Source organism: Bos javanicus, chromosome 6 (genome assembly GCF_032452875.1).
Source record: "Bos javanicus breed banteng chromosome 6, ARS-OSU_banteng_1.0, whole genome shotgun sequence".
Taxonomy (NCBI): domain Eukaryota; kingdom Metazoa; phylum Chordata; class Mammalia; order Artiodactyla; family Bovidae; genus Bos; species Bos javanicus.
The window spans coordinates 92,907,011-92,930,812 of NC_083873.1; the positions used below are offsets into that span (position 1 = coordinate 92,907,011).

Consider the following 23,802-nt stretch of genomic DNA (forward strand, 5'->3'; position numbering starts at 1 on the left):
TTGGCAGTTATCAGTGGGTAAATGTTTAAAGCAGTATGTTTAAAGAGATCACTTAAAGGCTGTCCATGGGTGGAAAAAGAGAGGTCATGTGACTGAACCCTCAGGTAGTCCACCTTTTAGAAATCAGCCAAGTAAGGGTAGCTCAGCCAACAGGAATAGAATGACTAACCAGTGAGAATAGAGTTTCAGAGGCCAAGTCATGACTCAGTAGGAAGAGGGGAGACATATTCTGTGAACTACTGTTGACGGGTCAAGTCAGAGAACACAGGATTATTCTCAGTGGAGTATTAGGGATGTAACTTGATGGAGGTAGGTCTGAGAGAAGGTGGAAGGAAAGAAAGCCGAGACAGAAAGGATGGGCAACTTTTTTGGAAAACTTAGCGTTCTTCAGAAAGTATTAGATGGTTATTGAAAGGCAGTATTTTGTTTTAAGATGGAACATTTTATAGCAAGTTTGTCAGCTGCTGCTGATGATCTGGGAAAGCAGAGGAAGCTGACGGTGTAGAGAGAGAGAGGGGTGGTGTCGCTGTATTGGTGAGGAGGTATGGGATCCAGTGCTTAGATGAAGAGCATTGGCCTTCATAAGAACACAGACAGTTCATCCATATGATAGGGAGGAAAGCAGGTTTGTAGGTATAGATTCAAGTCAGTCAGCAGGTAATTTTTTTTTTTTAACGTATAACTCCTCTTTTTTGGATTTCATTCTTAGCTAGGTCACCACAGAGCATAGATAGAGTTACGTATGTATGCTAAACAGTAGGTTCTCATTAGTTGTCTATTTTATACGTAGTAGTGTGTATATATATATACATCAGTCTCAATCTCCCAGTTCGTCCCACCCCATCCCCCTTCCCTCCTTGGTATCCATACATTTGTTCTTTATGTCTGTGTCTCTATTTCTGCTTTGTAGATAAGTTCATCTGTACCATTTTTATACACTCCACATATGTACATTAATATATGTAAACTGGATAAGCAACAAGGTCCTAGTATATAGTGTGATAAACCATAATGGAAAAGAATGTGAAAAATACTGTGTGTGTGTATATAGATAACTGAATCACTTGGCTGTATAGCAGTAATTAACACAGTGCTATAATTCAACTGTTACTTCAATAAAAAATGAATTTTAAAAAGTTTAAGGTAAAACTAAAAATATATGTATATATATTTTTATATATTAAATTTGAGTTAAAATGTTTATGATCAAAGGTTAGAAGGGTATAATGTATGTTTGGAGTCTCCTGCATGATCCTTTGAAAATTCTTGGTTTTTACCTTGATTCCTTTTTTCTCCTTTGTTTATTCAACTGCATCTTTTTCTCTACCTTAATGGGGGACAAAGTAGCATTAGAATCCAGTAAACTTTCACTTTTTATCTCTTTCTTCATGCCAGCTTCTGTAACCATTGGTTTAGTAATGAGCTGCCTCCAGATTGTATCACTCAGTGAGATATTATTTCTACTGCTAGCTCTTGCTGCTTTTCTAGTTCCTTCCTTATGGTAAGGCAGGTCAGATGAATTTCATGTAAAGGTAAGTAAAATGTTCTTTAAAGATTTCAAGACTCCCCTGTTTCAGCTTTTATCTTGTGTTACTCTATAGGTTTTAATTTGCCATCAATGTTTCTAAAGTTTGATAAGCATCATCATTGTATACACTTATTTATTGTTTATTACTGTGGAACAATAATATCACAGATTTAGTGCCTTAAAACAACGCACATTTCCTGTATCAGTGTCTGTGTATCAGGAATGTGTGTGCAGCTAAGCTGCGTTTTCTGCTTCAGTGTCTCAGAGCTCCAGTCGGGGTATCAGCTGGAGCCATGGTTTTGTCTGAGGCTTGACTGAGGAAGATTTGCTTCCAGATTCATATGGCTTTTTGGCAGAATCCAGTTCCTTGCAGGTTTCTGGACTGAGGGTCTCAGTTTCTTGGCTCATGGCTCTCTCCATATGCCCCCGACAACATTGGATCTTGTTTCTTCAGAGCCAGTAGGGAGAGAGACTCCTTCAAGATAAGCATTGCATTTTTATGTCATGTAATCAGTTATGCATAATCATCATGTCTCTTGCCTAGAAGCATGTTGCAGGTCTCATCCACACTCAAGTGGGAGGGTATCACACAAGGGCATGAACACCAGGATATGGGTCACCATAAAGTCTGTTTGCCACAAATCATTTTTTATATCTTAACTTGGATTGAATGTTTCTCTTATTTAGTAATTTTTGCTACTTGTATAGATATAGTGATAACTTTGGATTTCTTGTTTTTCTAACCAGATTCCGTTGGCCGGGACATCCCCAAAATGCTTGAATTATTTAAAACTGGACTTGAAATTAAGGTAGATGAAGAAAGGGAGAACTTTCTGGAGACGAAAATAGCAACAGTAAGTTATAGTGAATATTATTCAGTAACCCCTTTCTTTTTTATTGAAGTGATTCATTAATAATTTATAACATATCAGTCCTTTGAACTTGTCCTTGTCACTGACATTAGGAGTGGCACTAAATATATATATACTTTTTTTTGTGGGTTGAATTCATACATTTTAATGGTGCTGTAGAAGTCCTTTTCTAGAGTTACGTGCTACTCTCTGACATTTTCTTATACTTTGCCTTATTTGTCAACTCTGTGTTATTTTTGCTCTCTAATATTTTAAGCGTTTTGGGAGCTGGGTCTAGATCTTATATATACCTTATAGGATATTGCATAATGCTGAGTCTGTAGTAAATATTTAATACTACCTTAAGGGAATTGAGTAATTTGATTTTAATAAATTGTTTCTGATTATCCCTGCTTATGTATTAAAAACTGCCCACTTACAGAAGATGCTGAAATTAATTTCCAAAATCATTTTTGAGACATTAATATAGATAAGTCAGATTTATAGAGGACTGTGTTTTGAAACATAGTTTTTGCTAGTATTTTTTAATACTACAGAATTTCTAACATACCTATTTAATGTATGTAATTTTTTTCCTATGCAATAACTATAATAATATTGTTAGCCAAATTTACACGATGTTAACCAAGTGCCAGGCACTATTCTAAACGCTTTTCATATGTTCTTTTAATCCTGAACCCTATGAGAGGTGAATTACCATCTCTGTTTTATAGATGCAGGGATAGAAGCCCAAAGAGATTAAGTAATTTTTCTAATGTCTCACAGCTAGTATGAGGCATACTAGGTATTTGAACCTCAGGAGTCTCAAGAGTCCAGGCTCTTTAGCCTTACACCATCTTGCCTCATAACTGGAATTACTTGAAGAGCTGTTATTCCTCCTCCCATGCTACTCCTGAGAGCAATTCTACATTAAAGCCAACAGCTAGAAGTCCAAGGTCATGAGCTGAGTGTATTGCAGATCATCAAAAATATATAAAGGGCCCTTCGCTAATTTTATGGAAGGAAAACTTGGTGCAGAAAGGGGGCAACAAGTTTATTCCAGTCAGGGATTGGGAAACCTCTTATCACCTCCATTATCATCAAAGCTTGGCTCTAATTCATTTGGCACTAGCTCTACTGGAATCTGATGTTGGAATTTTCTTGTTCCCGAAAGGCCCTTGGCTGTGCATCTTCTTTCTCAGGGATGACAACATTGTAATATGAAACACAAGCAGAAAACCAAATACAAATTTTAAGATCATATTCTGGAGTTGTAGAGACATAGCTTGACTACCTGTTCTGCTACTTAAAGGATGGCAGGTTTCGGACAAATTTCTTTCCTGTTTTTCAATTTTTTTAAATTGAAGTGTGGTTGATATATAATATTATTTGTTACAGGTGTCCAATATAGTGACTCACATATTTTAGAGGTTATACTCCATTTATATTTTTATAAAATATTGTCTATATTTCCCATGTTGTACAATATATCCTTGTAGCTTATTTTATACATAGTAGTTTATATCTCTTTAACCCCTTACTCCTATATTGCCCCTCCTAAACAAGTTTCTTATATCTCAAACTTCCTCATCTATAAAATTTATATAGTAATATCTATTTCATAGTATGGTTTTGAAGATTAAAAACTTTAGAATGGTATCTATCAACTATTGTTACTCTTTTGGTTGGACTTTTTGGGTCTGTAAAGTATCTTTATAAGACTCTTTGTTCCTAGTTTTATCTTTTTCTTAAGTAATGTTTTCAGTATATTTAATAGTTAATAATTTATGTATATATCCTGACTCAGTGTATAATAAACCATGGCATGTCATTCATTCTTTTTAACAAATATCACAGTGATTGAGACATGGGCTTCAGACCAGACTTACCTGGGTTTTTTAGAGATATAATGCTTTTTTTAATGAAAAATAAATTAATCTGTGCTTAAATAGAATCTTTTTGAGTACTACTGAAATAGTATAGTAGAGTAGGATGTTTAAAGAATGGTTTCATAGGTGTGGATTCAAATCTTAGTTCTGGGTTAGAACTGATCGAACTTTATGAGCCTCAGTTTCCCCCCTTTCTCTATTTTCCCTATATATAACATGATGTTGTTGGTATATACTTTCTAGATTAGGAAGGAATGGATGAGATAATGACCTAATAACTATAAAGATAAAAATTCTAGGCTTCCCGAGGTGGTGCTAGTGGTAAAGAACCCGCTTGCCAATATAGGAGACATAAGAGACATGGGTTTGATCCCTGGGTTGGGAAGATCCCCTGGAGGAGGGCATGGCAACAACTCCAGTGTTCTTGCCTGGAGAATACCATGGACAGAGGAGCCTGGCGAGCTACAGTCTAGGGGGTTGCAAAGAGTCACACACGACTGAGTGACTTAGCATGCAAACACATGCACGCACTTCTGGCTAAGATGGAGTAACAGGGACTTTAATTACACCCCGCCCCAACACACACACCTAAAGCAGTCAGCATTATGTTGATACCAAAACCAGGCAAAGGAAATGACATTCCATAATGTCATAAATGTAAATATTAAAATTATAAGCTAAACTTTAGCAAATAGAGTCTAGCAGTGTGTAAAAGAATAACATATCATGATCACTTAGGGCTTATCTTAGGAATACAGGTTGCTGCTGCTGCTGCTGCTAGGTCGCTTCAGTCATATCCGACTCTGTGCAACCCCATAGACAGCAGCCCACCAGGCTCCCCCGTCCCTAGGATTCTCCAGACAAGAACACTGGAGTGGGTTGCTGTTTCCTTCTCCAATGCATGAAGGTGAAAAGAGAAAGTGAAGTCTCTCAGTCATGTCTGACTCTTAGCAACCCCATGGACTGCAGCCTACCAGGCTCCTCCGCCCATGGGATTTTCCAGGCAAGAGTACTGGAGTGGGGTGCCATTGCCTTTTCTGAGGAATACAGGTTAGTTTAATACTAAACAATCACTGTAATTTACCACATTTGTTTGTTGTTCAGTCGCTAAGTCATGTCCGATTCTTTGCGACCTCACGAACCGCAGCATGCCAGGCTTTCCCTGTCCTTCACTATCTCACTGAATTTGCTCAAACTCATTGAGTCCGTAATGCCATCCAACCATCTCATCCTCTGTCGTCCCCTTGTCCTCTTGCCCTTAATTTTTCCCAGCATCAGGGTCTTTTCCAGTGAGTCAGCTCTTTGCATCAGGTGGCCAAAGTATCGGAGCTTCAGCTACAGGATCAGTCCTTCCCATGATTATTCAGAGTTGATTTCAACTAACTAAAAATCAAGTCATGTGATCATCTCTGTAGATACAGAGAAAACATTTGACAGAATCCAACACTCCTTCCTGATTAAAAAGTCTCAGCAAACTAGGAATGCAAGTTAATGTCTTTAACCTGGTAGAACATCTAAGAAAAATCAACAGCTGATATCATACATAGTAATGAAAGGCTGAATGCTTTCCTCCCAAGATCAGGACCAAGATACGGATATCCACTCTCACCAGTTCTTTTCATTGTTAATCTCAGGATTCTAGGTAGTATATTCAGGCAGAAAAAAAAAAGACATCCCATTAGAAAGGAGGAATAAAACTGTCATTTTTCACAGGATGACATGATTCAGCTACTAGAACAAGGAAGTGAGTTAAGTAAGTTTCAGAATACAAGGTTAATATACAGAAATCAGATTGCTTCTATATAACAGCAATGAACGTTTGGAAATTAAAATTTAAAACTAAGGAATGTCAAAGTATTATTAAATAAGTATGAAATACTTAGGGATAAATCTGACAAAAGATAAAACTCCATACACTGGAAACTTCAAAACATCATCAAGAGAAATTAAATAGATCTAAGTAAATGATAAGATGAACCGTCTTCATGGATCAATAAACTTAATATTGTGAAGATGTCAGTTGTCCCTAAAGTAATGTATAGACTGTATGGATCAAAATCCCATTAAAATTTTTTGTAGAATTGACATGATTCTAAAATTCACGTGGAACTACAAAGGACTTAGAGGAGTCAAAATAGCCTTGACAAAGAACAAAGTTGGATGGAGATCTATCTGACTTCAAGATTTAAAAAGCTACAGTAATTTAGACAATGTGATATTGATGTCAAGAAACAAAACAATCAGTGGAATAGAGAGAAGAAAAAAAAGTATAAAACACGTATGGACAACTGATTTAAAATAATGTGCAGAAGCATTTTTAATGGCAAAGCAGTAGACTTTTCAACAAATGGCACTGGAACAATTAGATATCTATATGAGATAAAATGAACTTTGATCCATACTTCATACCATACTTAATTACCTCAAAATGTATCAAAGACCTAAATATAAAGTTTAAAATTATAAAACTTCTAGAAGAAAAAGTTGGATTAGGGAATAATGTCTCAGATATAAACCAAAAGCATGATCCACAAAAATAACAAATTGGTAATTCATACTTTTTAAAAATTAAAAGCTTTTTCTCTTTAAAAAAGCTATTAAGAGAATGAAAAAATAAATCACAGATTGGGATAAAATACTTGCAAATCATCTCTCTGATAAATCCACAATATATAAAGAACTCTTAAAACTCAACAATTAAACAGTCTAGTTTTAAAAGTCAGAAGATTTGGAATACCTCATAAAAGTATAACAAACACACGGCAGATAAATGACAAACATTGAAATATGCTCAGCATTATTAGTCATTATGGAAATACAAATTAAAATCACAATGAGATATAACTGCACATCTACTAGAATGTCTAAAATTTAAAAAACTGATCATACCAATGTTGGTGAGGATATGGAGTGACTGGAATGCTCATATGTTGCTGTGGGGATGTAAATGGTGAAATCCGTTTGGCAAACTGTTCTATAGTTTAACAAGTTTAATCCACCTACTATATGATCCCAGCACTTCACATTTAGATATTTGCTCAGGAGAAATGAAAGCATATGCTTAGATGCAAAGATTTATAAACAGATGCTTGTATCAGATTTATTTGTAATAGCCAAAACCCAGGAAACATATCACATGTCCATCGACAGGTAAATGTATAAACAAACTTTGTTATTCTATACAATTGAATTTTCTTTCATAATAAAAAGAAACATTGATACATGCTCTAACATGAATGAATGTTTAAAATATTGTGCTGAATGAAAAGGGCATACAAAAGTACATACTGTAGGATTCCATTTATATAAAATTCTGACAAATACAAAGTGATATGTAGTAACAGAAGGCAGCCTGGGAGTTGCTTTAGGGACAGGGTGGCTGGGATGGGGTGGGAATGAGGGATGACAAAGGAACACAAGGAATTGGGGACATGATTGACATGACTGTTATCCTGACTGGTGATGGTTTCAGGAGTATGTGAAAGTGTTAGATGCTCAGTCGTGTCCTACTCTTTATGACCCCATGGACTGTAGCCTGCCAGTCTCCTCTGCCCATGAAATTCTCCAGGTAAGAATAAAGGAGTAGGTACGCTTTCTTTTTTTCTAGGGGATTTTCCCAACCTGGAAATCAAACCCAGGTTTCCTGCATTGTGGGCAGATTCTTTACCATCTGAGCCACCAGATAAGTGTATATGTATGTCAAAACTTGTTAGATTGACACTTCAAGAGTGTGTAGCATATCTCTTGGAATACTGTTTAGCAGTTAGAAGGAACAAACTATGGATACATAACCATGATGTGGATGAACATCAAAAACATGCTTAGTGAAAAAAAGCAGATGCAGAAACCACATTTATGTGAGATGTCCAAAAAAAGGGGTGAAACTGTAAAGACAAAAAGATTAGTGGTTGCCTGAGGCGAAGGGGTGGGCAAAACAGGCATTAACAGTAAATGCGCTTCAGAGATCGTTAGTTTGAAAACTGACTTATGGTGTTGGTAGAAAAAATTATTTAAAAAGTCATTGAATTATGATTTAGAAAATGGTGAATAATATAATATGCAAAATATGTCTCTATAAAGTTATCAAGTATACCTCAATAAAGATTTAAAAGGGAGTAAAAAATCTGTCTGTGATTGTATCTAATATAACTATTCCATAAAAATATTTATTATTATAATTATCAGAGGTAACAGACTTTAACAGAAAATCTTTGAAAACCCAAAGCACAGTAATATATCTTCCTTAAAAGTCTGAGATTTCCACAGGTGATGTCATTGTATAGTTGGAAATACTAGAGGTTTATTTTTTTTGTTGTTTTGTTGTTATTCCTTCGTGTGATACAAGGATTGGCTTTAGAATGAACGAATGGATGAAAGGGCACTGACAGCATTACATGCCCATTAGGGGTCCGCTTCGTTTTGGATAAAAGGAGGCTATCCAGAGCAGAGTTCACAAACTACATATGGCCCATGGACCAAATCCAATTGTGGCTGTTTTTTTAACAGACCCGTGACCTAAGAATGATCTTTAACAGTTTTGTGCGTGTGTGTGTGCTAAGATGCTCAGTTGTATCCGACTCTTTGTGATCCCATGCACTGCAGCATGCCAGTCTTCCCTATCCATCACCAACTCCCAGAGCTTGCTCAAACTCGTGTCTGTCAAGTTGGTGATGCCATCCAGCCATCTCATCCTCTGTTGTCCCCTTCTCCTCCTGCCTTCAATCTTTCCTAGCATCACGGTCTTTTCTAATGAGTCAGCCCTTTGGATCAGGTGGCCAAAGTATTGGAGCTTCAGCTTCAGCCTCAGTCCTTCTAATGAGTATTCAGGGTTGATTTTATTTAGGATTGACTGGTTTGATCTTGCAGTCCAAGGGACTCTCAAGAGTCTTCTCCAACACCACAGTTCAAAAGCGTCAATATATATTATATGTAGTGAATCAATAATTTATAAAAATTTAACTTAAACTAAACTTTTCAAACAATCCTTGTCAGTAATATTGAAAGTAAAAATTTTAATTCCTGAGGTTTCACAAAATGAGAGTCAGAATTAAGAGTGTTGTTCTCTATTCATTATAGGCATGTTTAGTCAGGTGTATTTTTTGACATTACACAGAAAAACTAAACAGTGTCCAGATACTATATATGTCCAGATTCTGTAGCCTAAACCTGCCAGAATAAAGACTTTAAAGTAATTTTCAAAGGGTGTCTGTTAGTATTTTATAACATACCACAAATCCATTTTATGTTAGCTGTGAGGCTGTCAGAAATATGTTTTGTTTTTTCTCTGATAGATTGCTTGTTTGATTTAAGAATCTTGGCCTCCAGCCTACTTTCCCAGTAAGCCAGTCCCATTGTTGATTGGTGTTCTTAACGTGTCCTTTATGATAAGGTAAAAGTTCTTTCTAATTTTCTGTTACTATTGACTTTCCCATTTTACAGAGGCACGCATAGTGTCTTTATATTTGTCAAAAACTGAAATGTTCTCTGTCTGTCTGCCTTCCTTCACTTTTGTTAATGTTGACTTCTTCACATATTTCAAAATCATATGTGGTAGTGTTGTAGTTAGGTTTCATTTGCTGAGACTGATGGAGATCAAAGATAGAACTTTTCACTAGGAAAAAAAATTCTCGAGCCGTAAAATATGGCACATTAGGACTTGTACTAGGGGCATTTATCAAGAGGAAAAGACACGAACTGTAGTTTAATGGAAAGCGTGGAGTGTGCGTATTTGGTTATTTAACCTCTCATAGTACTTCATACTGTAATAAATTATGACTCCTGTGGCCTATTACGTCCACACCTGAAAGAGCCTATAAAATCTGACCCATGTTTCTGTGTATGTTTTCAAGTAGCAACTAGCTGACTTTTATGTCTGAATCCAGTTTAGTAGAATCTCACATATGTAGAAATCATTACTGTAGTTTTCATCCATTTTAGACTTTGATTTTCAAATCAAGTGTAACCTAGAAATCATCCAGGATTAATAAAGTTAGATGAAGTTTCAGAATAAAAATGTAGATTTGTGATACAATGCGCGATGGACCTTTCAAAGGGTGCAGTGTACTCTAAAATCTACTCAGTTTCAGGTTATGTTTTGGAGCTTTGGCCCCTTTAAATGCTTTGGTGTTAGCACAGTAACTTCATGGGATTTCCGATGATTTATAAAAAGTGTTTAGCTTTCAAAAGAATGTTTCGTGATGACCTGCTATGATTTCAGTCACCTTTTGCCATTTTCATTTTTCACTTCAAAGTAATTCTTTTCAAGTATCCATGTACATACAAGCTTTTTAAAATGACTTTTCACTGCAGTATTTTTAAAAACACCATAAAATCAGGAATCTTGATGGTTTATCTTCATTTTATCTTAGAGCATTGGGGGCTCCTTGGGTTCATATCTCTTTAGAAGAGAAAACTGTAAAGAGAAATTAAATCACATTCATAACATTTCAGGTAAGAAAATAATGAAATATTACAGATTTTCTTGAAATTTATTGCTTAATAAAGCTTATTTAAGCTCTTATTTGAAATAGCTTAAGCTCTTGTTTGTAAATACCCTCCACATCTGCACATCTTTTTCTTCAGTTTATTTTGAAAAATTTTGAATGAATGGAAAGTTGAAATTATAACCAACACCTATATACTCATCACCTGGATTCACTGATTTTTGTCATATTTGCTTAGAACAACTAGTATACGTAGTTTGTTTAAAGTAGTAGATATTCTTTTATATTTTCTGAATCACTTAAAATTAAGTTGCAGAAATTATAATATTTCACCCCTAAATATTTTAATGTTCATAACCTAAGATACTGAAGTATAGTTGATTTATGTGTTAATTTCTACTATATAGCAAAGTGATTGAATTATACATGTATATACACTTTTTCATATTCTTTCCATTATGGTTTATCACAGTGTATTGAATATAGTTTCCAGTGCTATCTCAAATATGTTTCTTAAAGAACTTTTTTTAGTATAGTTTTTAGAATCTATTGCTATTTTTTTCTATCTATAAATTATCAATTTGCTCTTTTTATTATCTTGAGATTTGCTTTGTTGTTCGTTTTCTGACTTTCTAAGTTTTATATAAGATTTGTGAGTTTTGTTTTTTTTAATACTGAAAGTGTAATTTGCCTCTAATTACAAGTTTGATACTTAGTTTTTTTGTCATTATTTTCTTAGTAGTTTTTATTCTTATTTGGGAGAATATTTTAAACTTTTGGAACCTTTTTTGACTTGCTTAGATTTTTAGTATGTTCTGATTTAACTGCCTTAATGGTTGAAGAATGTATCCTTTTCTTAGTTTCTACTTTTAAAAAATTTCTCAAGACTTTCATTGTGGCCTGTAGTATAATATTAATATTCTTTTCCAAAGTATCACATGCACACTTGAAAATAACATGTGCTCTGAGGCTTCCAAGTAAAGATGGAATGAATACCACAGTGGTAACTGATTAGGAAATGTCAAATCTTAAGTCAGCAATGGAGAAAGCCAAAGAAATAAATTTCAGGATTTTTAAAAAGGCTAGGATCTGGCTCTGGATACCACAGGGACTGAGTGTTAATGCTGTGTGTGGGGATGGAGCAAGAACCCTCTGAAATAGGTTTAGCTGAAAATTATTGAAGATTTTTATATATTTCCTAACCCTGAGTAACTGCCGTTTCCCATGCTAGTAGGTGGCAGGAAAGGTGAAAACAAAGGTCTCTGACTGGGAGAGATCAGGAGTTGAGAAAATTGAAAACAGGGAGATTAAGTGAATCTATGTATATGAAATATTGAGAAACCCTCCCGTCCTCCCCACCCTCTCCTCTTCCCTTCACTCCACCCTCTACTCTCCCCTTACCTGGCTCCCAGAATCCTGGCCGCCAGCCTAGGCAGGAGATTGGTGCTTAGGTGCGGAATCATTTGCGACTCTTTGTGACCCCATGGAGTTTAGATGAGGCTTAATTTAAGAATAATCATCATAATTAGGCTTTTGAGCAGTTTTGTAGCTTTTTTCTTCCCACTTGGACATTCATGGTAGTTTTACTCTTTGAATCTCTGGATGAAGAGGTAATTGTTCATGTTTGGTACTTTGATGATTATTTGACATGATTTATTTGTAGGCTTTTTCTTTTTAATGTAGTTTGTTTTCAGGCTCCCTTTTCCCTACCTTCTACCCTCCTCCCTCTTTCTCTGTCCTTTTATTTTTTCCTTCTTTTAATAGCTCTCTGAAGTTTTTCTTTTCTATTTTCTTGTTCCCTATTGCTTTTTTTTTCTTTTCTACTTTTCCCTTCCTCCTTGTTCATTCACCTGCAGATTGGAAAGACATGGAAAGAGAAATAAGTTTGTGGGAAGATTAATAAGAATTACTTGAAAGTGAATACCACAGAATAGTTTTTCAGTGATGTGCAACTTACTAATATGATAACATTGAATATCTAATCAAAAAATGTTGCTTGATAGATGCAGCCTCAGCTCCTTGTGCTTAGTTGCCCTGTCGTGTCTGACTGTCTGTGGCTCCTTTGACTGTAGTCCACCAGGCTCCTCTGTCCATGGAATTTTCCAGGCAAGTATACTGGAGTGGGTTGCCATTTTCCTATCCCAGGGGATCTTTCCCATCCAGGGATTGAACCCACGTGTCTTGTATATCCTGCATTGGCAGGAGGAGTCTTTACCACGAGTGCCGCCTGTAACTAACAAATCAGTTGTTTATATTAAACAATGTTTTTAATATAAATGTTTCTTCTCTAAAGATGTTTAAATATTTTTCTGTAATCTTTATTCACATTATTCATTCATTACATCATAAAACTTTTGAAATATATTTTAAAATATATTTGACAGTCTTTGAATTATTACTAGTCCAAATTAGTGGCATCAGTACATTTATTATGAAACATTGATTCCTCCTGGGAATGAGTGGAGTCCTACTCTACCTATTTATTTTCTTCTATCCCCAGACAGATTCCTATTAGTATCCTATGAAATCTGCTTAAGTAAATAAAAGAGTAAAGAATTCTAAAGAAACAGTGTATTTTCAAAATATATATGCTACTTGTTGTATTTTAATTTGGAAGCTATTGCTAATTCTTTTAATTTATTAATATGAAACTAGAACATAAACTCTTAAAAGTAATTTGGATTGAGGAAGGGTTCTAAAAACTCCATTAAATATAATTGAAATTTTGAAGAACATCTTTTAAACATAATAGCCTAGCTTTGACATGAATGGTTATCATAGCATTAAAGGAAGAACAGCTGTAGCCCTTTTACAGTTACGTGAATATCCAGGATGAGAGGTTAGATAACATCACCAACTCAATGGATGTGAAATTTGAGCAAACCCAGGAGGTCGTGGGGACAGAGGAGCCTGGCATGCTACAGTCCATGGCATCTCAAAGAATCAGACACAACTTAAGAAATGAACAACAACAAAATATCCAGATTTTGAGAACTTGTAAATAATGCTATTAGCAAACAAAACATTTTCGTAACAGGAGAAAAAAAAAACCAAAACAGGATAGGACAGCTCAGATTTTTGTTTATACTAAATCATGCCAAGACCTGATTGAACTAGTGTTTCTTGTCTGGGCTTCAGATGTACTTGGATCTTTGACATACTTAATATAAAGGCCCTGTCTTTGATGTGCTTTTTTCCTCCTTTTTAAAGTTGTAGACATGGTCCCTTTCTAGGTGTGTATCACTGTATTTTGCTTGTGTAATAGTGAATTGTTTTGTGGCAAGAATATTGTCAACTTGGCAGCTGATGAAAGATGATGTATATGGTAACAAAAATAAACAAGTTCAGGGGTAGGGAATATAAACATAGTAAAATCTTGTGTTGAAATCAGAGCCTTCATATTTAGCAAACATGTTAGAACAGGAGAAGTGAGTGTGTTGGAGTTCAGTTTAAACAAGATGTGAATAGTATAGCACATGGAAAATGAAGGCTTATTTTGAAGGCCCTAGATCCTCAAGTTGAGAAAGCTGCAAGCAAGGAGTATTGCTGAAAACAATCAGATACAAACAGTAGTTGGATACAAGGCAGCAGCTCATTGGCACATGCTCACTGCCACTTCCCCTCCTCCTCCTCCTCCTCCTCCATTTCTTCTAGTTGATGATTAACTTTTCTTTGGTTGCATTATTTTTGGTATACTGCAGTATACTGTGTCACAGACAAATTTAAAAGTGGAAAATAGGCTGTAGAAAATACAAGTCAAATTCTATACTTTTTAGTTCTCATTAAAAAAAAGGAAGTAGATTGGCAGTAAATCCAAGAGTATGGAGTTAAGAAAGAGAATATAGTATCTATTCAGGGCCCAGTGTATGTCAATGTACTAGCGCTTCATTGTGATACCCAGTGCTTCATGTGAGAGATGTGTATTTATTTAACTGGGATGAATAGTCTTTGTAGTATTCTAGGTTACAGCCTTTGGTTGGATTTTTATCAGTGTTCTTACCAGTGGGAATATTAGAATTAAAAAGAGTTTATTATCATTTCTACTTTTCTTAGCAATACTGTCGTGAAATCAGATGCTAATTTCTCAGAACTTTCAGGAATTGAAAGTGTCACTCTCCTCTTCCATGAGATATGAATAATACCATAAGGAAAACCATACCATTTGAGAGAAACAGCATTAACTCAACAACGTAGTGATCACTGATCAACAGGAAAACCCGTGATAAAAAGTATAAATGAGACATAACGTGGAGTAGGAGAGGGCACTGACTTGCTTTCCTTTGTTTGCAAACCCGTTCCTTGCTAAGTAGTTGTCAGTATACTGCACACACAGTTTTCTTTTGTTAGCTTTATTTCAAAAACCAGTGATAAGCCACTTTAGAAACAGTTTGATAGTAACTTGTAAAGCTAAACATATATTTACTGTTAAGTTCATTTCAGTCGCTCAGTCATGTCCGACTCTTTGCGACTCCATGAATCGCAGCACGCCAGGCTTCCCTGTCCATCACCAACTCCCAGAGTTCACTCACTCACGTCCATTGAGTTGGTGATGCCATCCAGCCATCTCATCCTCTGTCATCCCCTTTTCCTCCTGCCTCCAATCCCTCCCAGCATCAGAGTCTTTTCCAATTAGTCAACTTTTCACATGAGGTGGCCAAGGATTGGAGTTTCAGCTTTAGCATTAGTCCTTCCAAAGAACACCCAGGACTGATCTCCTTTAGAATGGACTGGTTGGATCTCCTTGCAGTCCAAGGGACTCCCAAGAGTCTTCTCCAACACCACAGTCCAAAAGCATCAATTCTTCGATGCTCAGCTTTCTTCACAGTCCAACTCTCACATCCATACATGACTACTGGAAAAACCATAGCCTTGACTAGATGGACCTTTGTTGGCAAAGTAATGTCTCTGCTTTTGAATGTGCTATCTAGGTTGGTTGTAACTTTCCTTCCAAGGAGTAAGCGTCTTTTAATTTCATGGCTGCAGTCACCATCTGCAGTGATTTTGGAGCCCAGAAAAATAAAGTCTGACACTGTTTCCACTGTTTCCCCATCTATTTCCCATGAAGTGATGGGACCAGATGCCATGATCTTAGTTTTCTAAATGTTGAGCTTTAAGCCAACTTTTTCACTGTCCTCTTTCACTTTCATCAAGAGGCTTTTTATTTACTGTAAGGTCCACCAATTCCATTCCCATAGAGTTGAATCATTTATGCTGAAATCAAAACATAACATTCACACAAATAGATATCCATACAAATATTTGTAGGAATTGTATTGATAATTATCAAAAGATGGAAAAAATCCAGTTATCCTTCCATACATGAATGGCTTTTAAAAAAAACCCTCCGATATATCTGTGTAATGGAATACTACTCAGTGATTTAAAAGAACGTGTGAACTATTGATAGGCACAATAATTTAGGACATTTTCTTAAAAGGTTGCATACTGTAACCTGATTGAAAGTAGTCTCAGAAAGTAACATACTGACACCAAAAGCACAGGCAACAAAAGAGATAAATTGTATTTTATCAAATACGTAAGACTCTTGTGCATCAAAGGATACTATTGACAGAATGAGATGGCAACCCACTGAATGGTAGAAAGTATCTGCAAACTATATGTGCGTGTGTATGTGTGTATATATGTATGTGTGTATATATGTGTGTGTGTATATATGTGTGTGTGTGTGTGTATATATATATCTGATAAGCATAGCTAAAATATAAAGTACTCTTATACCTCAATAATAAAAAGACAAATAAAATGAGCAAAGGATTTGAATACATGGGTTTGGAAGATCCCCTGGAGAAGGGAATGGCTACCCACTCCAGTATTCTTACCTGGAGAATTCCATGAACAGAGGAGCCTGGCGGGCTACAATCCATGGGGTTGCAAAGAGTTGGACACAACTGAACGACCAACACTTTCACTTTTTTCAGTTCTCCAAATAAGATGCACAAATGGCCAGTAAACACATGAAAAGATACTCAGCATCATTAGAATCAAGAAAATGCAAATTAAAATCAAAAGGAGATACTGCATTATGCCTATTGAAATGGCTGTTATCAGAAAAGCAGAGATTAGTGCTGGTGAGAATATGGAGAAGTTGGAAGCCTGGTGCAGTGCTGGTGGGGATGTGAAGTGGTGTAGGTGCTGTGGAAGATGGTATGGTAGTTCCTCAAAAAATAAAACATACTTACCATAAGATCCATCAGTTCCACTTACAGATATATACCTCCAAGAACTGAAAGCGGAGACATAGATAGATATATGTATATTCATAGCAGCATGGTTCACAAGCGTCAAAGAATGGATGGATGAACAGAAGGTGTATGTACATACAATAGAATATTATTCAGCCTTAAAAAGGGAGGAAATGCTGATATTTGCTACAACATGGATGAAACTTGGAGACATTATGCTAAATGAAATAAGCCAGTCACAAAAGGACAAATATGTGATTTCAATTATTACATGAGCTGCTTAGAGCAGTTAAATTCATAGAAACAGAGAACAGAATGGTGGTTGCCAGGGGCTTAGGGTTGAAGGGAATTGGAAGTTAGTGTTTAATGGATACAGAGTTTTAGATGCGGAAGATGGAACAAGTGCTGGAGGTGAGATGGTCAGAGCCGTACAACAACGTGAAGGTGCTTAATGCCACCGAACCGTACACTTCAGAATGGTTAAAAGGGTAACTTTTATGTATATTTTACCACAGTTTTTTAAATTTTGGAGGAGAGAAAGGTTACATGTTATTCCATCTGTATGATCTTTTAGAAAAAACAAAGCCATCGTGACAAGTCACTAGTTGCCAGGAATCAGGAATGACTAAGGGAGGTCACGGGAGGGAGGGTTTTTGGTTCTGTGTGTAGTATTGTGATGGTGGCTGCTCAGATGTTTGCATGAGTTAAAATTGATAGAACTGTACGCCCTGAAAAGGTCGATTTTACTGCCTTTCAATTAAATATAATTATCAGTATATATAAGCCTCAGGGTGGGAGGGGGGGTGTCCCTCAGTACCAACAATGGGAATGGATTTTATTTTGTTTCAAGGAAGCACGAAGAGATAAAGTATGCCTTGTCATTTTTTTACCATTGTAAAGGACTAGTTTTATAATTTAAAATGCTAAGTAAAGCTAGTGTTCTTTTTTGTAATTAACAGGTGATAACATGTATATAATATTTGAAAGATACCAAATAGCATAAACGAGAGGACAACATTTTAAAATTGCGATTGGTAACGTTTTAGTGCTGTTCATTATTGCGCTTTCTCTATGCGTGTGTTTTGTGTGTATGTGTCTGTAGCAGAGCAGAAACCTTATTCGTGTCATCAGGGCTCCAGGAAAAGGGAGGAGACTTGCAAGGTGCTACGTGTTTATTTCCTGTTTATGTAATTACTGTTATCCTATATACTGAATTTTCTCTTTTCCTTAAATAGTGTATCTTGAATATTTTCTGAAATTATTACAATTCTTGCAAAGCATTATTTTCACAGTAGTATCTTGTGGATATCTCATAATTTGTTCAACCTCAGTCCTTCTTTTGGGCCGTTGAGGTTTTTTCCAGCATCACTTGTTTGTTTATTTGGGTGTGCTGGGTCTTACTAATACTATAGTTGCCACGCACAGCATCTTCACTGTGGCATACGGACTCTCTTGTTGCAGCCAGTCGGCTTCTCTCCAGTTGTGGCGTGGGCTCAGCAGTTGCGGCGCCTGGGCCTAGTTGCCCCACAGCGGGTGGGATCTTAGTTCTCTGACCAGGGATCTAACCCATGTCCCCTTCATTGGAAGGTAGATTCTTAACCACTGGTCACCGTAAGTGACCTCAGTCCATTCAGTTCAGTTCAGTCACTCAGTCGTGTCCGACTCTTTGCGACCCCATGAGTCGCAGCACGCCAGGCCTCCCTGTCCATCACCAACTCCCGGAGTTCACCCAGACTCATGTCCATCGAGTCAGTGATGCCATCCAGCCATCTCATGCTCTGTCGTCCCCTTCTACCTAGGTGTCACTTATTATTATAACCGTCACCCCTATGAACGTATATTCACGTTTCTCGTGGGCACAGAATACGTCTGTGTGTAAATGTACAGACCTATTGAAAAGTTTGAATTTAGTGAAGTGCAAACATGAAATAGGCTTCCCCACTCCCTGACTCCAAGCATGCCACTCACAGTTTCGCTTCTGTCTTATGCACAGGCATGTGAGGTGAGTGACAGGCATAATTCTAGTGATCTAATTCAGAAATTAAAAGTGCAGTGAGATCCAGTTCAAAACTCTGATCTCATATCCAAAGATTTTCCTTGTTCAAGTTGGAACCAGGCTTTTATGGCTCATGATCTGAAGCGGGGAGGGCTTATTAAAATTTCATTCACACCTTCTTCCGCTCTAGACTGTAGAGTGTGGCAGTGACTTAATTCAGCTGTAAATGCCTCGCTCCACTATGGGTTCCAGGCATAACTCCTCTGGGGTAAAGGCTTAACAAAGGGAGTAGAAGCAACTGCCCTGTCTTACCTGCTTGTGTTTGTGGCTCCACTTTGGTTGTCACTACTCCTCTGACCAGGGGACTTCCCTGGTGGCTCAGAGGTTAAAGCATCTGCCTGGAATGCAGGGGACCTGGGTTCCATCCCTGGGTCGGGAAGATCCCCTGGAGAAGGAAATGGCAACCCACTCCAGTACTCTTGCCTGGAGAATCCCATGGAGGGAGGAGCCTGGTAGGCTACAGTCCATGGGGTCACAAAGAGTCGGACACGACTGAGCGACTTCACTTCACTCCTCTGACCAGCTCTTACTGATTTGATGTCCTTCAAGCATATATTTGTTCAGCCACTAGTACCCTCTTCTGGCAGTGCCCCTAGTCTACACAGGAGCTTCTTGGAGCCTTGCCTTTTGGCCTGCTTCTACTTTGCATGATTGTTGATTATGGTGAGAATATTATGACCTTAATTCTTGGTATCTTTCTTTAGAATATAGAGTGTGGGTGCAAGCGTGTGTGCTAAGTCATGTTTGACTCTTGGTGACCCCATAGACTGTAGCCCACCAGGCTCCTCCGTCCATGGGATTTTCCAGGCAATAATACTGGAGTGTGTTGCCATCCCCTCCTCCAGGAGATCTTCATGACCGAGGGATCAAACTTGCGTCTCTTATGTCTTCTGCATTGGCAGCTGGGTTCTTTACCACTAGTGCCACCTGGGAAGGCCAAGAATATAGGGCATTAAATGCCTTTTTTGCTTTCAGATGTAGACTCTGGTCATCAGTCCTGAACAAACTTCAGAAAGGCGGCATGCAATATCTTGTTTCAAGTGTGTGTGTAAAATTTGCAGCAGTTGTCAGAACAGTTGCTGAGCATTTTTCCTACTTTTATTTTAAATGGCAATTCAATTCTTAGCTTGAAAAAAAAACATTTTTTTGCCTCATCTGCATAAGTAGATGCATTGTAGGATACATTAAAAGTCTATCAGCACTCAACAAAGCTTTCTGTTAAACACACAAAACAAAAATCGTTTCTGTTGTAGTGAAGATGATTGGTTTCTTTTAGCCACTACTTTCCCAGGTATCCTTTGGTCTGTCTTCCTCACCGGGGGTCTGCAAACTGTGGCCTGTGGGACCCTCCCAGCTCCCCAGCTGTTTCTGTAAGTTAAACTTCCTTGGAGCACAGCTGTGGTCATCGTTCATGCATTCTCTAGGATGACTTTTGCACCACAACAGCAGAATTGAGTATTTGTGACAGCCCATTTGGCCTGCAAAGCCCCAAATATTTTCTCTCTGACCAGTTATAGAGAAAAGTTTGCCAGCTCCTGTTATACACCCTTCCTCTAAAATTCTTTCTAAAACATAGCTCAGAAATACCAGTTGTTTACTTATAAACATTAAATAACTTCTCATGGTTGGCAGAATAGAGTCTAAAATCTTTAGGGCTTCCCAGGTGGTGCTAGTGGTAAAGACCCCACCTGCCAATGCAGGAGGCATAAGAGATGCAGGTTCGATCCCTGGGTCTGGAGGAGGTAGGGCAAGGCAACCCACTCCAGTATTCTTGCCCGGAGAATCCCATGAACGGAGGAGCCTGGTGGGCTGCAGTCCATGGGGTCGCAGAGTCAGACACAAGGGAGGCAACTTAGGACGCACGCATTCTAAAATCTTGAGCTATAGATTCCAATCTTCTTACAGTGTAGTCTCAAATCACTATGCCAAGTTCAAATTCAGGATTTCCTGTTATTTTCAGTGATGTAACTTGATGTCTGACGTTGCAAATGGGCTGAGTTTGGCTCCCAGACTTGTTTTGTTTTACTGATTCAGCATTTAAAAACTAGATGATATCACCCAGAAATCCAGATTCCTTGTTACTCTTGATGAGTCAAGAGTTCTGATAAGCTGGCCCCAGAGACCTCACTGTAACATTCTGTTAGCACTGGGTGGCCACTGCCTCCTCCCTGTGGGGCAGTGCTGTTCACCTCTGCACAGGCTGTGTCCTGCAGGTCATATCTGCACATGCACTCAAACCCAGTCCGCTTCAGTGGTGCATGTTACCAGCTCTGGCCACTGGAGTCATTTGAGTTTGCAGCCAGCCCTGAGCAGTGAGCCGCCTCCTGGTCACCTGAACCACCTGTTCTTACAGTAATGTGTGCTCCTCCCTCTGCCTAGATCCTCTTTGTCTTCAGAACTCTTCATCCTTTAAGCCTCCATTTGAATGTCACCTTTGTGAGGCCTTGCCTGTCACAGTCACTTCTCCTTCTCCCCTTGTGGCACTTGGTTCATTTAGTTTGAGTGGCACCTGTCATGTTGGATTCTAGTGACTACATGGGAAGCTCCTTGATGGTAAGATTTGTGTCTTGCTCATCTTCACATTCCTAGCCCCAGTCAGTGCTCAACAAAGAGTGAAGGCCAAGTGAATGTTGCTAGATTGTGTGCTGTGAACAGTTAAAAGCTGGGAATGTAGAAAAGGATTCATTAGGCAGAAAGAAAAATTTGCATTTTTCCCACTTAAATACATATTCTTTTCCTTTCAATATTTCACTTAGTTTCCTCTTTTTCTTTCCTTAGTTTATAACAAGTCATTTGTGTTTTCCAGAGAACTGATACTTCAGTTTTCATAAGGATTACCATCACTTTCTAGCTGTGCTCAGGGTCACAAGCTAGTAAGCGGTGGAAGTGGGTTTCAGAGTTACATTTCTCTGCCTTTAGAGCTCATGCACATAGCTGCTGGACCACTCTTTATCATCTGGGTGCTTTTGAATAAGTTAACAAAGTTTTCTAAGTCTCAGTTTCTAATTGTAAAAGGAAAATGATAATGGGACCCATATTTAGGATATTTGGGAGAAATAAGTGAGAATGTGTAAGTGCTTAGAATAGAGTTGGCTTAGAGTAAGCACCCAATAAATAGAGCTGCTCTATTTCTACTACTTCTATTATCACCCCTACCACTACCGCTGCTGCTATCACTTTCCTTGATGTTGTGTAGGAAATACACAGACTGTCTTCCTTTTCTTGGTTTAAACCTTCAGGAGTCAAGGGAATTAGGAGTGTTGGCCCACTTGCAAAACCACTGCCAGGCTACCCTGTGTATGATCTTAGATCATTGCACTTGGAAGAGATTTTGAAGGTCAGATGTTCTAACAAGTGCTTATTCAAAGCAGCAGTTCTCTCTGCAGTTTCCAGTTAGAGATGATCAGTCATCTAGAAGCTGTTGGAACATTTACAGTGACAGAAGCGGGCCACTCTAGGAGGAACACAGGAGTGTTTAAAAATTGTGCGCACATACTTTGATTTTCTTTTTTTTGGTCCGTCCCCTGTAAAATGTAGACAATTAAGTTGAATCCTTTTTCCATACTCTTGTCCTTAGTCTTTCAAAGTATTTGAGCTGACTTCCACCATTGGTGGTTCTCCAGGTGTGGCCCAAGGATTCTTTTTAACTGAGACCCTTTCCTCAGGAGCTTTTCTCCTCTCCTCCTCTTTCTCTTAATCAAAGAATCCTTGAAGACCCTAAAAACATGAGCTAAATTTTTTGTGTGCCTGAGTACCTTATTCTGGAGCAAGTTTTGATAACCGAAAAAAGTTTTAAGAATCACAGCCTCAGACAGTCTCATGACTACAGTTTGTCCTGCATGTATTTGTATCTCAAAGGGACAAAAAGTGGTTAAGAATCACAGTTTTTTAGTTCTCCCATAATGGTAGAAAGTGCTTGAAAGCAAAAGTTACGAATTGCATGGAAAGAGGAAAATCTGAGAGTCAAAGAGATACAGTTTACCTGTATCCACTGAGCCACCACGCTGACATCTTTGGAAAGTTGTCTGTCTAGTGTGCTTAGAAGATAAGTGCATGCTCGGTTCTGTCCAGCTCTTTGCGTCCTCATGGACTGTGTAGCCTGCCAGACTCCTCTGTCTATGGTATTCTCCAGGCAAGAATACTGGAGTGGGTTGCCATTTTCTCCTCCAGGAGATCTTCCCGACCCAGGGATAGAACCTGCGTCTCCTGCATTGTAGGCAGATTCTTTACTCAGTGAACCACTTAGAAAGCCTTTAGTGTGCTTAGTGAGGTATTTCTGATATAATAAGGACAAAAGCAAAAGGTAGGATTCAGTAAATCAGTCTTTTCTTAAAAACATTAATGGAGGCTTCCCTGATAGCTCACTGGTAAAGAATCCACCTACCAGTGTAGGAGACCCAGGTTCAGGTCCTGATCCGGGAAGATCTCACATGCCATGTAGCAGCTAAGCCCATGTGCTACAACTATTGAGTCTGTGATCTGGAGTCTGGGAGCTGCAACTACTGAGCCCATGTGCCACGACTACTGAAGCCTACACACCCTAGAGCGTGTGTTCTGTAACAAGAGAAGTCAGTGCAATGAGAAGCCTGGCACCCCACTCCAATATTCTTGCCTGGAAAATCCCATGGACAGAGGAGCCTGGTAGGCTACAGTCCATGGGGTCGCTAAGAGCTGAGCGACTTCACTTTGACTTTTCACTTTCATGCATTGGAGAAGGAAATGGCAGCCCACTCCAGTGTTCTTGCCTGGAGAGCCTGGGGGATGGGGGAGCCTGGTAGGGTGCCATCTATGGGGTTGCACAGGACAGGGCAGGGGAGCCTGGTGGTCTGCTG

The 23,802-nt window shown here is 38.1% G+C and overlaps 1 protein-coding gene across 2 annotated transcripts in view; it reads left to right on the forward strand.

The window, feature by feature from the left end:
- The window catches only part of MRPL1 (mitochondrial ribosomal protein L1), a 71,609-nt gene that overhangs the window by 41,999 nt on the left and 5,808 nt on the right, over positions 1-23,802 (forward strand). For both annotated transcript variants that reach the window (XM_061420568.1, XM_061420569.1), the window contains exon 7: positions 2,276-2,382. In XM_061420568.1, coding sequence (XP_061276552.1) covers positions 2,276-2,382 — 107 coding nt within the window. The remainder of the gene's footprint in view (positions 1-2,275; positions 2,383-23,802) is intronic.